Genomic DNA, 13,802 nt, shown 5'->3' with positions numbered 1-13,802 from the left:
CAATCATATCAAATCCCAGCCTCATAATGTACCTTTGGTTCTTTTTTCTTTTTTTTTTCCTTATAGGACTCTGCCTGTTAAGATCCCACACGTTCTCCCATTAGCTGAAGCTATCTTCTTACCACAATTTGAGGATCTTCTTTTATAGTATCATTGTAATACAACTGGAAACAAAAACTGGATACTTAATGGCTTCTTAATCCTTCCGCCAGCAGTTAAATTAGAAACTACAACTCCCCTGCAATTGAATTCATGACTTTTTTTTATATTTGAAATCATTGTAAAATTGGGGCGTCTGGGTGCCAACCTGGGGATCGGTGCTTTGAATCCCCGTGTTGCCTCCGACTTGGTCGGACGACCCTACAAACACAATTGACTGTGTCTGCGGGTGGGAAGCCGGATGTGGCTATGTGTCCTGGTCGTTGCACTAGTGCCTCCTCTGGTCGGTCGGGGTGCCTGTTCTGGAGGGAGGAGGAACTAGGGGGAATAGCATGATCTTCCCACGCGCTACGTCCCCCTGAGGAAGAATGTTGTAGTCTGCAGCCCTCCCCGGATCGGCAGAGGGGGTGGAGCAGCGACCAGGACGGCTCGGAAGAGTAGGGTAATTGGCCGGATACAATTGGGGAGAAAAAGAAACGACGACAACAAAAAAATTAAAAATTGGGAGTGGAGCGTGGAAGGTAGGGAAGCTAAATATCTCATAGGAAACAACCACTGAGTTTATGTCTTCATATTAACGCCCAGCTGTCTTTGGTATAGTCTACTGTTTGAGAGGACGTTCATGCTCTTAAAGTAATCCTTCATAGCGTCAAAGTGGTGGTGGATATAATTACTTTTTTTTTTTTTTTTTAGTCCAGTGCTTTGAGCAAGGAGGGATTGGATTTGAGGGAATCAAAGGGAGAAGAGAATTACAAGGGGAGTGTAAGTGGACAAAGAACTTAATTGTCAATGGCGCCTTGTTTTTAAGACTGTTTTTCAGAAACAAATTGAGTCCCTTGGTGTGAATGCCTCGAGCTGATTCCAGCTATGTCAGCTGGGACAGAATATTATATGCCAGAACAATAACTAGGTTTTTTCCAAGTATTTTCTCAACTGAACAAAATTAACTCTCACTTTAAGTCTCATAATAGCACTTTCCTACCAACTGTGAAAAAAATTCTATTCTTGTTTCATTTTTTTTTGGTTTTTTTAAATGTTCAAGTATGTTTTTAGTATGTCATTTATGTTGTGTTTTTATCAGGGTTGATATAGGATGTTGTGGGGGTGATGCTTGTGTAAGTGTTGGTCTCAGCTCCAGTCACTGGAACAGACCATTTTTAAATGATTCTTGCTAATGGTTTTTTTATTTGTATTTTTTATTTTGCATAGGTGACTGTGTTTTACATACTGTTTGAAATAAAACAGGTTTTATCATTTCTGTGTATCCTTGCTGAGAAGAGTTAATTTGTTAGTAATTCATGTTTTTTGGGGTTGTTCATGTCAGGTGGGAGCACCGCTTAACGTTCACAAGAAAATAATTTGCACAAATATCAAACTGGGCAAGGAAATGAAAGTAATAGATCCGATACGACCATACAGGTATTTCTTTTTCTGCAACGGTTACATTAGGTTTCATGCTGACATGCATTCAGAAACATGTGAAACCTATTTTATGATTTGACATCGTTCATCTGTGTGCAAAACCCATGAAAGACATATGTCATAAAAAAATAGAAAACTCCTTTTAATTGGCATGAACAACGTGTTATAATTACTCTTTGTATGTGTATTGGAAAAATACCTGTATTAGTAAATATCACCCATTTATTTTCCACAAAACCAAAAAGGGAAAAGCAGCACACAGTGTCAGGTTGAGACAGCACCTTGGGACACTGGATATTCACAGAGAGCACCAACATCTCCACCAACCCCGACAGAGACCTGCAGGGGCTTCTTGTTGGCTTCTGTCCGATTTGATATTATCCAGTGCTTTCATTTAGAAAATGTTATGTAACATAACTAACACCACAATGGTCTCCATTTCTTGTTTAGTTACACATCACCAAGCCCTGCACTTGACATTTTAGTGTAGGTCAATCAGTTACAACAATCTACGCTTTGTCTCAGTACGATTAAAACTAAAAACTTATATTGGCTTAAAAACGCCCCAAACATTTGTTTTAGACAATCCTGGTTTGACTCCTTAATATCTTAGAGGTGACTGGTCGGCGTAAAATGCACCAATTCTACAAGCTATTACAAAGTCTCACGTCTTTATTGCTGTTTTTGTTCATAGAACAGAGTTTATTTTATTCATAACCTGGGTTGTTTTCTCATCAGTTGTGTTTTTCTGATGAAGTCCTGATGAATTGTGTTCCTTGCACCTTCTGCTCCCATGGCTGTGGCGTGCCGCTCACTTTAGCTTACCAGGCCTAGTTCCTCCATTCTGTAATGTGCAGCACCCTCCTATTTAACAGTTTACTGACAATACAATAACAGCGCTTCATTTCAGTGGAAGCGTGACTCGTCAGTTGCCGTTGTTGAGCATTCCCAGTAACTTGCCCGGGTCCATCCCCTGCTGCTGGGCCATCTTCTGCACGTCAAAGCCCATATGCTTCAGGAACTGGATCACACTCATCTCCTGGCCTGTTAGCTGGTCCCGTATTGTCGGGCAGGTGGGGTTACAATGTGGCCACGGGCAGCTGTCAATCAAATGTTGGGGGCAACCTCTGATGGGCGGGGGCTTGTGGTTTTGGTGATTGTGGTCACCATGGCTACTGTTGTTGCAGACGTTGGCTTGGAGACTACGATCCCAGCAGTGGAGGGCTCGGGGCAGGGAGGTTCCTTTCACTTGGATGTCCATCCAGTAGCTGAAGGTATATTGAAAGACCAAATGATAAGACCCATAATTTCCCCTCGGGGATGAATAAAGTATTCTGATTCTGATAAACAGGAAGAGGAGAGCGAAGAAATGTGGGAATTGGTAGGAGAGAGACAGAAAAGTAAAGGGTGCCATTTCATGTTTTCCTATCTTTAATGACCCCGAGTTTATGGTTTTAAAGGGAGGAATTGGATAACTGGTTTGCTTTAACGTATGGTGCAATTCATTTTGGTTGCAATGTGTGATGGCTGTGGGAGAATGACACAACTGCAATTCAGATCAGCTCCCTAGATAGGTTGTTTTAGCTTTGCATTTTTGTCTGCCAGGAAATATCCGGATTGCTTTACAGCGCACATAAGTACAACAATTTTCCTTTCTCCTCATCTGTAAAACATGGGTCCTCATCCACGATAGTCATATGAGCTTCGGTTTGTAAATAAATGCATGCATCTTGTTGCTACACTATGAAGAGAAAAAAAAAGTCGTCTCAGCTGTCTTGGCACCAGTTGGCATAAAAGATATTGTTCATACCGCTCGTGTTTATTTAGTGTACTTACCTTCTGGTGATGAGCTCATGAGATAAGCAGGCTGGAGCAAACATCGCCCTGTCAATCACAAAACACACTGAGTTAGCAAGGCAGTCATAATTGTTTCCTGTGTGTGTGTGTGTGTGTGTTAGTGTTTTTTTTCAGCCTGTCTTACGGTACTTCACGGAGTGTGTTCCTCAGCTCATGCCCCAGGGTTTGGATGTATCTCCACTGGCCTTCATGGACGGGCTGTCCTGTCAGGTGGATGTTGTCAACCATCAACTGCGCCTCATCAAACAGCCACTGCACCACAAACACAGGACCTGGGTAGGAGAGGGTTGTATGGCTACTGTGATCTGTAAAACATCAACTTCCATGCCCATCATCCGTCAAGTCTAAATTGAACACACAAACACATGCTTCTGCTTACTTTTTAGAGTGGGGTAAACTTTATACCCAAAGAAGCAGCTCCATTCTTCCCTGACGTGAGCTTGCCTGCAGTTTTCTGGCACCAGTGCACGCCAGTACCTGTACAATAGTCAATTAACACCCATTAAACTCAAGATCTGTCCAGCTTATCATCCCTTCTCTTCACTTCAGTCTGCAGTTTTTAGATATCTTCTGTCCCATCTTTCTCACCTGATGCCTCTCTTTATGGCTTCAGTGGGTGCACAGTTAATGGTGTCCAAGCAGTCAGTAAATCTGTACTGTTTGTTGTCCAGAAACCAGCCAGAGTCAGCCAAGCCCCTGACTCGAACCCCGGGGAAACCCTGAGACCTCAGCTGTTCAGCAACGCGGTCCACATTTAGCAGGACACCTGTGCCACCCGCACTAGAGAGACAAGGTGGGGTGCGTTTGATGATAAAATTGTTATTTTTTTATCCAACTACTTATTTTATTAGAATGGTAAGTAGAAGAATTAATCACACACACACACACACACACACAAACACTCACACTTAACTAACCTGCTACCTGCCAGAAGCAGAAGCTTGGCATTGTCCAGACCTTTAGTTAGAAGTTCATTCAACACCTCCTTGATAATCAGAGAGCCCATGAAGGCATAGTCACCTAGACACACACAATGGTAGTAATTTACATCGACAGCATTAAATGTGTAGCCATAGAGCCCATTAAAATAGCAATATAATAAATAGTTGTATTCATAATGTGCTTTTGTCCTGTTATTCCTTTATTCTCGAGTCCACTTTTCAACAGTGAAAGCACACAAAAATATGGTAATGGCTTTCTGTCCCTCCTATACCATGAGGAGATATATATCTAATCTATCTTCCCTTCCTCAGTAGTCTCGGGGCATATTAGAGCTACAATATGTAAATTTGGAAAAGTGAGCCAGATTTTTAAATTAACACAGCCAAAAAAAAAAATCCCCCTTTCTGCTTCCTCCTTTCCTCCTGTAACCCCTCTCTCCAAACCAGGTTCATGCATGTTCCTGAGTTGGCCCGTCATAACCTAGCGGCAACCTCCGCAGAAGGGACTGTCTGCGGACTGCAAGACAGGCGGAACGTGTAGGGGTGGAACTTGTAGCAGGACTCCCATCACTTGCCCCAACCTCAACCTCCCATCCTTGACCTCCGTACGGGGTGGGGGGTGGGAGGCGTTTCTTGTACTGATGTGGGCGTGTGTTGTACTTTGGGGGCGCATCTTGTATGTTGCGCCCCTGTCTTGCAGTCTGCAGATAGCTATTGTTGGAACGCCAGGGCTGAAAAATGAAGCCAACACAGAAGTGCCAAAAACTGCAGTTCCTCGAATGGCCGTTTGAAGCTGGCTCCAAAAGCAAGTCAATCCCCGTAGACTCCCATTTTAAAATGCCCAGCTTTAAAGCAGAAACAAACGTGCTTACAGCCTGGTTAAAAAAACAAACCAAAACAAAAAAACAGTTTTGGTCTCTATAGCTTATTTCCCCATTCATGACAACTGTACGGGGGGGGGGTTATATAACTCACCCTTTTAAATTATATTAAGGCTTAAAGTTATGCATAATTAAGCACGTGGCCACTTTGAGAGACAGGTGGGGCCGTCAGAAGTGGCTAGCTGCTAGGTGGCCAGCCTCTGAGCCAGACTTGTGAAATTTGTGTTATAGTTGAAAATCTATCCATCTAAAATAATATTTTTTTTTCCAGTGAATCTCTTCAGACTGCAGAATGAAAGATCTTTGCACTGATCTATGAAACTCAGTGTGTGCATGTTAAAATACATCTGGAATATAATTCAAGCAACAACAACAAAAAATCTTACGTATTGTGTGGCTTTGATAAAAAAAAATGTAATGTGTTTTACCAGGCTCGGACTGGCAATCTGGTAACTCTGGCAAATGCCAGATGGGCCGGCTTACTAGTGAGCTGCATGGCCAGCAATGTGGGGGAAAAAATAATTCGACCTGCCGGTCGCGGCCCCCTTGATGATGAAACAGCCCATCTGATTGGGGTTACATGGTCCCAATTGTCAATAGGTTACCTATACTGCAAGGCAGGTGCAGGAAGTGCTACCCTCATCCTCCCCCCACACCCCTTCAAGTGGACGCGTCCATCCATGTAATGTCAGAGGTCAAGCGTGAAATAATCAAATCAAGAGAGAATGAATGGAAACTTATAAGTTTGAATCGAAAATAAAGCTAGCCTGAAATGGATGAAGGTCCCAAAAAGCGAAAAGGTGGAGCAGAAAAGTTCAGATAGAAAAAAAAACAACTCAAGGCTGATGGAATAATCGACTGGATGGCAGAGAAGAGCACACTGATGAGATGTCTTCTCACCGCCTAAGGTAGGACATGCTATTCTATTCTATTCGCTGCTTAAGGCCACTGTCCTATGATGTTTTTTAAATGAACAGTGCAGCGGCATTCAAAACATGCCTGTTTGGAACGGGCCGATCGCTTGGCCCCCGGTATTGCTGCTTGCAGCTTTTTCGAGAACCACTCATCCAAACAACTTCACACTCGACACTGCACTTCCTTGGGTCCTCAGCAATGCACCTGCCAAGTGTGAAGTCGATCAGATGAATGGTTGTCGAGAAAATCGAAGGACAGACGTACAGACAAAGACTCCTTCAGTTTTAGTTAGATTAGACGTCAAGGTGAGAGTGTTATTATGGCTCAGCTGATTAGTCACTCTGGGTCCACTCCAATAGGGCGCAGGCATGCTGCTTGTCACAGCCTGACAATAGCAGCCAATGAACCTGTTTAAATAGTGTCAGTAGCATGAAATCCTGACTGTTACACCGGATGTGCGAATAGCATCAGATCAGCTGTGAGCACAATGTCAGATTATTGACTGTAAATAGACTGCTGTTAATTAACATCCAATTTCAGCCACATATCCAGATCATCATTAGGCTGGGCCTACATCAAGGAAAACTTTTGTCCAGTGTGAAAATTGAGTTTTGTTATTTTGTTTCATGATGAGATTATATTTTGACATCGATTACAGACATGACATATGACAAATATGTCATATTTGTTTTATTTAAGTCACGGATTGTAGCATAAGTGCACTGAGAGTTGGGTTACCCATTGTCAAATGAATAAAATCCTAAGTGCACCTCTTGGGGTGCCGACTTTTCTTCTAGGCTATTTCTTGGCTATTTATTTATTACATTATTTGATGAAACCCTGTAAGTACACCTGTTGTTAGGGTGCCAACTTGATATCTATGGCTTAGCCTATATGTTATAAATAGCCTGATATTGCTTTATGCAACTCATAAGTGCGTTTGCTGAGGAAAACGGGGGCTGGTCCAGACAAAAACTGCCAGGGTCAGATTTTGTTCCCGGTCTGAGTCTGTGTCTTACTGTGGTTTGTCTTTGCTGTAGTTCCACTCCACACGTCACTGGAGCAGTAAGGGATGAACCTAAGAAGACATCGTGAGGAGAGATCCCAGAAACAGAGACACATTTAAAATGGGACACCCTTTATACTCTTCACACAAATTTTAAAAGTCCAGGTTCACCAAGCGGGCATGTAAATACACATATAGACAAATGCATAAGCAAACAAAATCACTTAGGTAAACGGGTCGAAGTAAAATGCACAGGAGTGCTTACACCATGTTGGCGTTCCACCAGTGTGGGTTTTCCTCTGGTTGAGGGGACAAAATCCCTGTTCCTGGACAAAAAGGGAGCAGGCGTCAAACAGAAAGAAAAGTGAGACGGAGGAACCAAAATTTCAATGTCATTCTCTACTTGTTCCAGTCATGTTATCCTTGATTCAACACACACACACACACACACACACACACACACACACACACACACACATATACACTACTGTTCAAAAGTTTGGGATCACCCAAACAATTTTGTGTTTTCCATGAAAAGTCACACTTATTCACCACCATATGTTGTGAAATGAATAGAAAATAGAGTCAAGACATTGACAAGGTTAGAAATAATGATTTGTATTTGAAATAAGATTTTTTTTACATCAAACTTTGCTTTCGTCAAAGAATCCTCCATTTGCAGCAATTACAGCATTGCAGACCTTTGGCATTCTAGCTGTTAATTTGTTGAGGTAATCTGGAGAAATTGCACCCCACGCTTCCAGAAGCAGCTCCCACAAGTTGGATTGGTTGGATGGGCACTTCTTGCGTACCATACGGTCAAGCTGCTCCCACAACAGCTCAATGGGGTTCAGATCTGGTGACTGCGCTGGCCACTCCATTACCGATAGAATACCAGCTGCCTGCTTCTGCTCTAAATAGTTCTTGCACAATTTGGAGGTGTGTTTAGGGTCATTGTCCTGTTGTAGGATGAAATTGGCTCCAATCAAGCGCTGTCCACTGGGTATGGCATGGCGTTGCAAAATGGAGTGATAGCCTTCCTTATTCAGAATCCCTTTTACCCTGTACAAATCTCCCACCCTACCAGCACCAAAGCAACCCCAGACCATCACATTACCTCCACCATGCTTAACAGATGGCGTCAGGCATTCTTCCAGCATCTTTTCATTTGTTCTGCGTCTCACAAACGTTCTTCTTTGTGATCCAAACACCTCAAACTTGGATTCATCCGTCCACAACACTTTTTTCCAGTCTTCCTCTGTCCAATGTCTGTGTTCTTTTGCCCATCTTAATCTTTTTCTTTTATTGGTCAGTCTCAGATATGGCTTTTTCTTTGCCACTCTGCCCTGAAGCCCAGAATCCCGCAGCCGCCTCTTCACTGTAGATGTTGACACTGGTGTTTTGCGGGTACTATTTAATGAAGATGCCAGTTGGGGACCTGTGAGGCGTCTGTTTCTCAAACTAGAGACTCTAATGTACTTATCTTCTTGCTCAGTTGTGCAACGCGGCCTCCCACTTCTTTTTCTACTCTGGTTAGAGCCTGTTTGTGCTGTCCTCTGAAGGGAGTAGTACACACCGGTGTAGGAAATCTTCAATTTCTTAGCAATTTCTCGCATGGAATAGCCTTCATTTCTAAGAACAAGAATAGACTGTCGAGTTTCAGATGAAAGTTCTCTTTTTCTGGCCATTTTGAGCGTTTAATTGACCCCACAAATGTGATGCTCCAGAAACTCAATCTGCTCAAAGGAAGGTCAGTTTTGTAGCTTCTGTAACGAGCTAAACTGTTTTCAGATGTGTGAACATGATTGCACAAGGGTTTTCTAATCATCAATTAGCCTTCTGAGCCAATGAGCAAACACATTGTACCATTAGAACACTGGAGTGATAGTTGCTTGAAATGGGCCTCTATACACCTATGTAGATATTGCACCAAAAACCAGACATTTGCAGCTAGAATAGTCATTTACCACATTAGCAATGTATAGAGTGTATTTCTTTAAAGTTAAGACTAGTTTAAAGTTATCTTCATTGAACAGTACAGTGCTTTTCCTTCAAAAATATGGACATTTCAATGTGATCCCGAACTTTTGAACGGTAGTGTATATATAGTATATATATATATATCAATACACACACACAACACACATACATATATAAATATATATATAGCGTTTTTTTCCGAAACCGTCAATGGTGTTGTGAGTGCTCAACTAATGTGCTCAAGGGGGGTGTATATATACATATATATATAAACACTCACACACGCAACACGCGTATATATGTGTATATATATATATATATATATATATGTGTGTGTGTGTGTGTGTGTGTGTGTGTGTGTGTGTGTGTGTGTGTAGCCCAAAAGGGAGGCCATGGCTATTTCCTGCAACCCATTAATGTCAGTGTACAGCGTCAGTGTGTGGTAGGAGTATATGTGTGTGTATGTTGTTAATAAATAAGGAGTCATTTATTCTTGCTTAGTCAGCAATTGCAAATATAAGATCTCCATTAGTGTCAGCCTGCACTGGCTATCGAGCCAGACGGTGACGTAGACACGGAAAAGGTGGTAGGTATGGGAAGGAGAAGGGAGGGGTTAAACCAACAAGGGCTTCCCTGATGGCCCCTGGGAAAGAGCCAAAGGAACCGAGTTTTAATGATTAATCTTAATTTAGCTGAACAGGAAACGCAAACATTTATATGACTCAACCAGAAGCACTTTTTTCCTACCAAGAAAATCGATGCACTGTTAAGCATATGCAGAGATTTTACAGATACTGTTTAACCATGCATCATTCTCACATTCACGCTGGTTTGTGTGCATTTGGATGGGCGTCATGACGGATGGATGGGTAGTTCAGATGGAAACGCTTTCTAGATTTTTCTAAATGCTGGTTTTCATGATAAAAATGAAAAAAAAAGGTTACTTATGTTCACGTTGCCACTTACCTGTTTTGGTATGTGGCCACTTGGTGGAGCTCATCAGTCTCCTCAGGGTCTCGTACCTGCCATCACAGGTTTGCTTGTTGAAACAGTACCATCCTCCTGACACACACACACACACACACACACACACACACACACACACACACACACACACACACACACACACACACACACACACACACAAGTCACCATTGGAGTTAAATGTGTTGTTTGGCATTGGAACCTCTGCATGTTCCTCAGGAGTAGAAGCAAACAGTTTGGCGTGTTCCTGCTCACCCTCTAAGAACACCAGCCACCTCTTGCTGCCTTTAGATTCTTTGATGTAGTACCTAAATTAAAGAAGACAGACATCATTGTGAATGGATGTGCATGTGTGTCTGTGCATGCATGCGCGTGTGTGTGTGTGTGTGTGATAACTTGAATGGCAAATGTTTGGTTCAGCAGGGCTTTCTTGGGTTGTCGGACTGAATCAACTATTACTTAACGTAATCCCCGGTTCTCTGATAACAGAGCAGGGTGTTTCTGTTGGCAAATATCTCCCTAGCACATGCAAGGCACACATGTTGATCTGTGTTATAGACCTCCTCTTGATGTTCGAGCCCCGTGATGCAGTGTTTGATCCTGACTTGAAACATTTGGCTCAGCCATAATCTCAGCGGGGCCCCGTTTAGATTGCTTGGATCAAAGGGTGCGGATTATAAAATACTGAATACATCTGCAAACATAGTTGCATATCGCCAAACTGCAAATGGAGAGCATGCACGGAAGTCTTGACAGCTCACATGATATATCAGAAAGTGTGTTGCGAGAATGAAGGCCAGCGGTGTACCTTTAAGGTGTTAGGTTATTTTGTCATATGATGTTTAAAGAGCAAACCAGGATTAAATGCTTGAGCTGCCTGTGTCGCCTGTGTCGCTGTCGACATGTCAGATGTGTGAAAGCAGACAGATCTCAATCAAGACATCTGACAGGCGAACGTCACTTTGCATAGGGGGATTGAAACGAGGAAGGAAACACGATGGGCATCGGTACTGCTGTTGTGATGCGTGCAGGATGCACGGGGGGTGGGGGGTCTGAGTACCACACAGCCTATGTGACCAGACAGGGCCCAGCGTTGCACACCGCATTTCAATGTCACACACACAAAAAAACTACAGAAAGATTCAGATGCAGATTCAGATTGGTTTTATTTCGAACATGCTAAAATAACACAATAAAATACACAAAGATCCTACCAATCCTCCCAGTTTGACCCTTGAACCCGTTCTTTGACATTCGTACTCGTTTAATGAAGCTATATATAGGCTCTCTTTGAAAGCTTACAGGCCCAACAGGTTTGCTCAGCATTTTTCTCCCCACTCGAACTCAAAGACCCATATGCCCCTATACTTCCAGTGAAATAATCTCGCCGAGTTTGTCAGCTGAGACCAAATATATCTATTTGGTCTACATCTAATGTATATCAAATCAAATAATGTTGTTGAATGATAGGACATGGACATTTTGTGCAGGAGGTAATCGCTTTTCATTGAGGGGTTGTTGTTGTTTTTTGCATCCCTTTTTCGAAGAAATCCACCAACAACAAAATGATGACTTCAAACAGGCACTTCTGGCACTAGCTTAAAGTGTTTCCCTGAATCTAGATAAGCAGTTCGGTTTACTTTAATTAGCCTGTATACTGCATGAAAACATCATGTAAAACATGTTGCTCCGCAGTACTACAATTACAGATACGGTGGTATAACGAATATTCTAAAATTGATGTCAGTTTAAAAAAAAAAGCTGACAGACCAGACCAGCTCAGCTCAGCGGTGATCTGGTCCTTTGATCCATTTTGGTCACATCCGGTGTGACAAGGGGCATGAAGGGATAAACAGGAGAGCCAAGTAGCCAAAGTAACCCAAGTAAGGGCTCTAATTGAGGAAAACCTGGATCAGGCAGCGTTACTGCTAGTTTTTACTGAGCTGATATAGGAACAATCACTGACTTACCCCGCTGGTGACCCGTCGTTACAGGTCACGGACGCGTTCTTTAAAAAGTGTAACTTCATGTCTTGGTCCATCTTCTGTGTGGAACACGGGTACAGAGACTGGGCTAAATTCTTAATCTGAACCATGAAGTTGTCCATGTTGCCCTCCACGGCTGTGAAATCTAACGGGAAGCTCTCGGCCCCCTCTCGGTACGAGGGGGCCAGCTGCACGCGCCGGGTCTGCGGCCGGCCGCCCCGCAGCCGCCTGGCATCCGCCGGCGCGCTTATCTGGACGAGAAACAAGACCAAAAAAGAGCGCACCACAGACAGAGTACCCCACCTCGTATCGAGTCTTCGACCCCTCATCTTTTCTGAGTGCTTTCGGTGAATGGCTTTCGCGATAAAGGTGGAGGAGAAAAAACGCATCACTTCTTCACGAGTCGTCAGAGGGTTCAAAAGTTCTGCGAGCGGAGGTGGACTCGTGGAGTCTATCGGTCGTGCAGCGTTCGCCGAGTGAATGCAGCGGCTTCGCGAGGCTCTCCATGGCGCGTTAGGAGACGGGCCGGCGCCTTAAACATTCATCCAGAACGCACGGGCATCGTGCACTTGTTTTAATTTCAATCCACAAGACAAGAACAAATCTTGCAGAAGGCTAAACTCCTCCAGAGGAGGTTATCCATAAAATGTCAACTGAATGAAGCTTTGTTCGCCCCCCCCCCCTTTTTTTTTTTAGATCAATGATATACGTAGTAAGGCTAATCCTTGAAAATACTAGATGGCCTGTTTGGCAATGGATTCAGGTCCTCCTGCACGACGGACGAGGTAGGGTTTTATTTCAGGGACCCCACCCCCAACTAGCCCATGCTTCTCAATCCCCCGGCCAATCGTTACTATCGCTGCGCTGATGGTCTGTGCTCGGCGCGCCTCGACCACAAGCAAAGAGGATGCGCGCAAGTGAAGGCCTGGCACGCCCCTTAAATTCATCCACTGGTGTACTGAGCACCTCTCATGGGCCATCATAATGATAGATGCTACACTTTGGCATTTGAAGTTTTTGGCCGTCGACATGGCGTGATGTTGCAAAAGAAATTCGACCATCGAATACATTTCGAAATTTGTGTATGGGGGCCCATGTATTGTATACGCCACCATGGTGCTCCTCAATGTATTCTCTAAACTGAAAGCAGAAATGACGTTTCGTTTTCAGTGATAACGTGGTCTATACATGTGTATGGGCGCGTCTGCGTGCGCTTGCGTGCACGATCCTGTGTGCATCGGTTTGCGCCACAGAGCCACCACGGAGGGGAAATTCATTTTTATTTGAGTGATATGTCTGAGATGAAACTGTTCAGAAATGTGTTCGTATTAGTAAGTTTACTAAAAGGCTAGTGCTGTCCCAAATGACAGTGCTAAACATGTGAACTTGATATGTAGCTATGAGACGTGGACGTGGTATGTCTGTATACCCGCATGTGCCCATATCCCTACTCTACCTTTCACTGATTTAATCACCTGCCTATGTTTGTCTACCCCCCCCCACACACACACACACACACACACACATATATATATATATATATATATATACACTACCGTTCAAAAGTTTGGGATCACCCAAACAATTTCGTGTTTTCCATGAAAAGTCACACTTATTCACCACCATATGTTGTGAAATGAATAGAAAATAGAGTCAAGACATTGACAAGGTT

General features: G+C 43.3%; 2 protein-coding genes across 3 annotated transcripts in view; one reads left to right on the top strand and one right to left on the bottom strand.

Moving 5' to 3' along the window:
• The window catches only part of tmc6b (transmembrane channel-like 6b), a 43,445-nt gene extending 41,941 nt beyond the window's left edge, over nucleotides 1-1,504 (top strand). For both annotated transcript variants that reach the window (XM_056279574.1, XM_056279573.1), the window contains exon 21: nucleotides 67-1,504. In XM_056279574.1, coding sequence (XP_056135549.1) covers nucleotides 67-81 — 15 coding nt within the window. In that variant the 3' untranslated portion in view covers nucleotides 82-1,504. The remainder of the gene's footprint in view (nucleotides 1-66) is intronic.
• A 1,002-nt stretch (nucleotides 1,505-2,506) lies between these two features.
• On the bottom strand, nucleotides 2,507-12,267 carry notum1b (notum, palmitoleoyl-protein carboxylesterase b). Its single transcript, XM_056279576.1, has 11 exons — nucleotides 12,116-12,267; nucleotides 10,401-10,453; nucleotides 10,128-10,223; nucleotides 7,447-7,507; nucleotides 7,195-7,253; nucleotides 4,356-4,458; nucleotides 4,027-4,218; nucleotides 3,818-3,915; nucleotides 3,563-3,710; nucleotides 3,418-3,465; nucleotides 2,507-2,849 (listed from the first exon to the last, which is right to left on the bottom strand). Exons 1-11 carry the CDS (start codon nucleotides 12,250-12,252, stop codon nucleotides 2,507-2,509), a joined length of 1,338 nt encoding a protein of 445 aa, XP_056135551.1. The 5' UTR covers nucleotides 12,253-12,267.
• Nucleotides 12,268-13,802: the final 1,535 nt, after the last annotated feature.

Source organism: Lampris incognitus, chromosome 5 (assembly GCF_029633865.1).
Source record: "Lampris incognitus isolate fLamInc1 chromosome 5, fLamInc1.hap2, whole genome shotgun sequence".
Lineage (NCBI taxonomy): Eukaryota > Metazoa > Chordata > Actinopteri > Lampriformes > Lampridae > Lampris > Lampris incognitus.
This window is presented reverse-complemented; position numbering and strand designations above follow the sequence as displayed.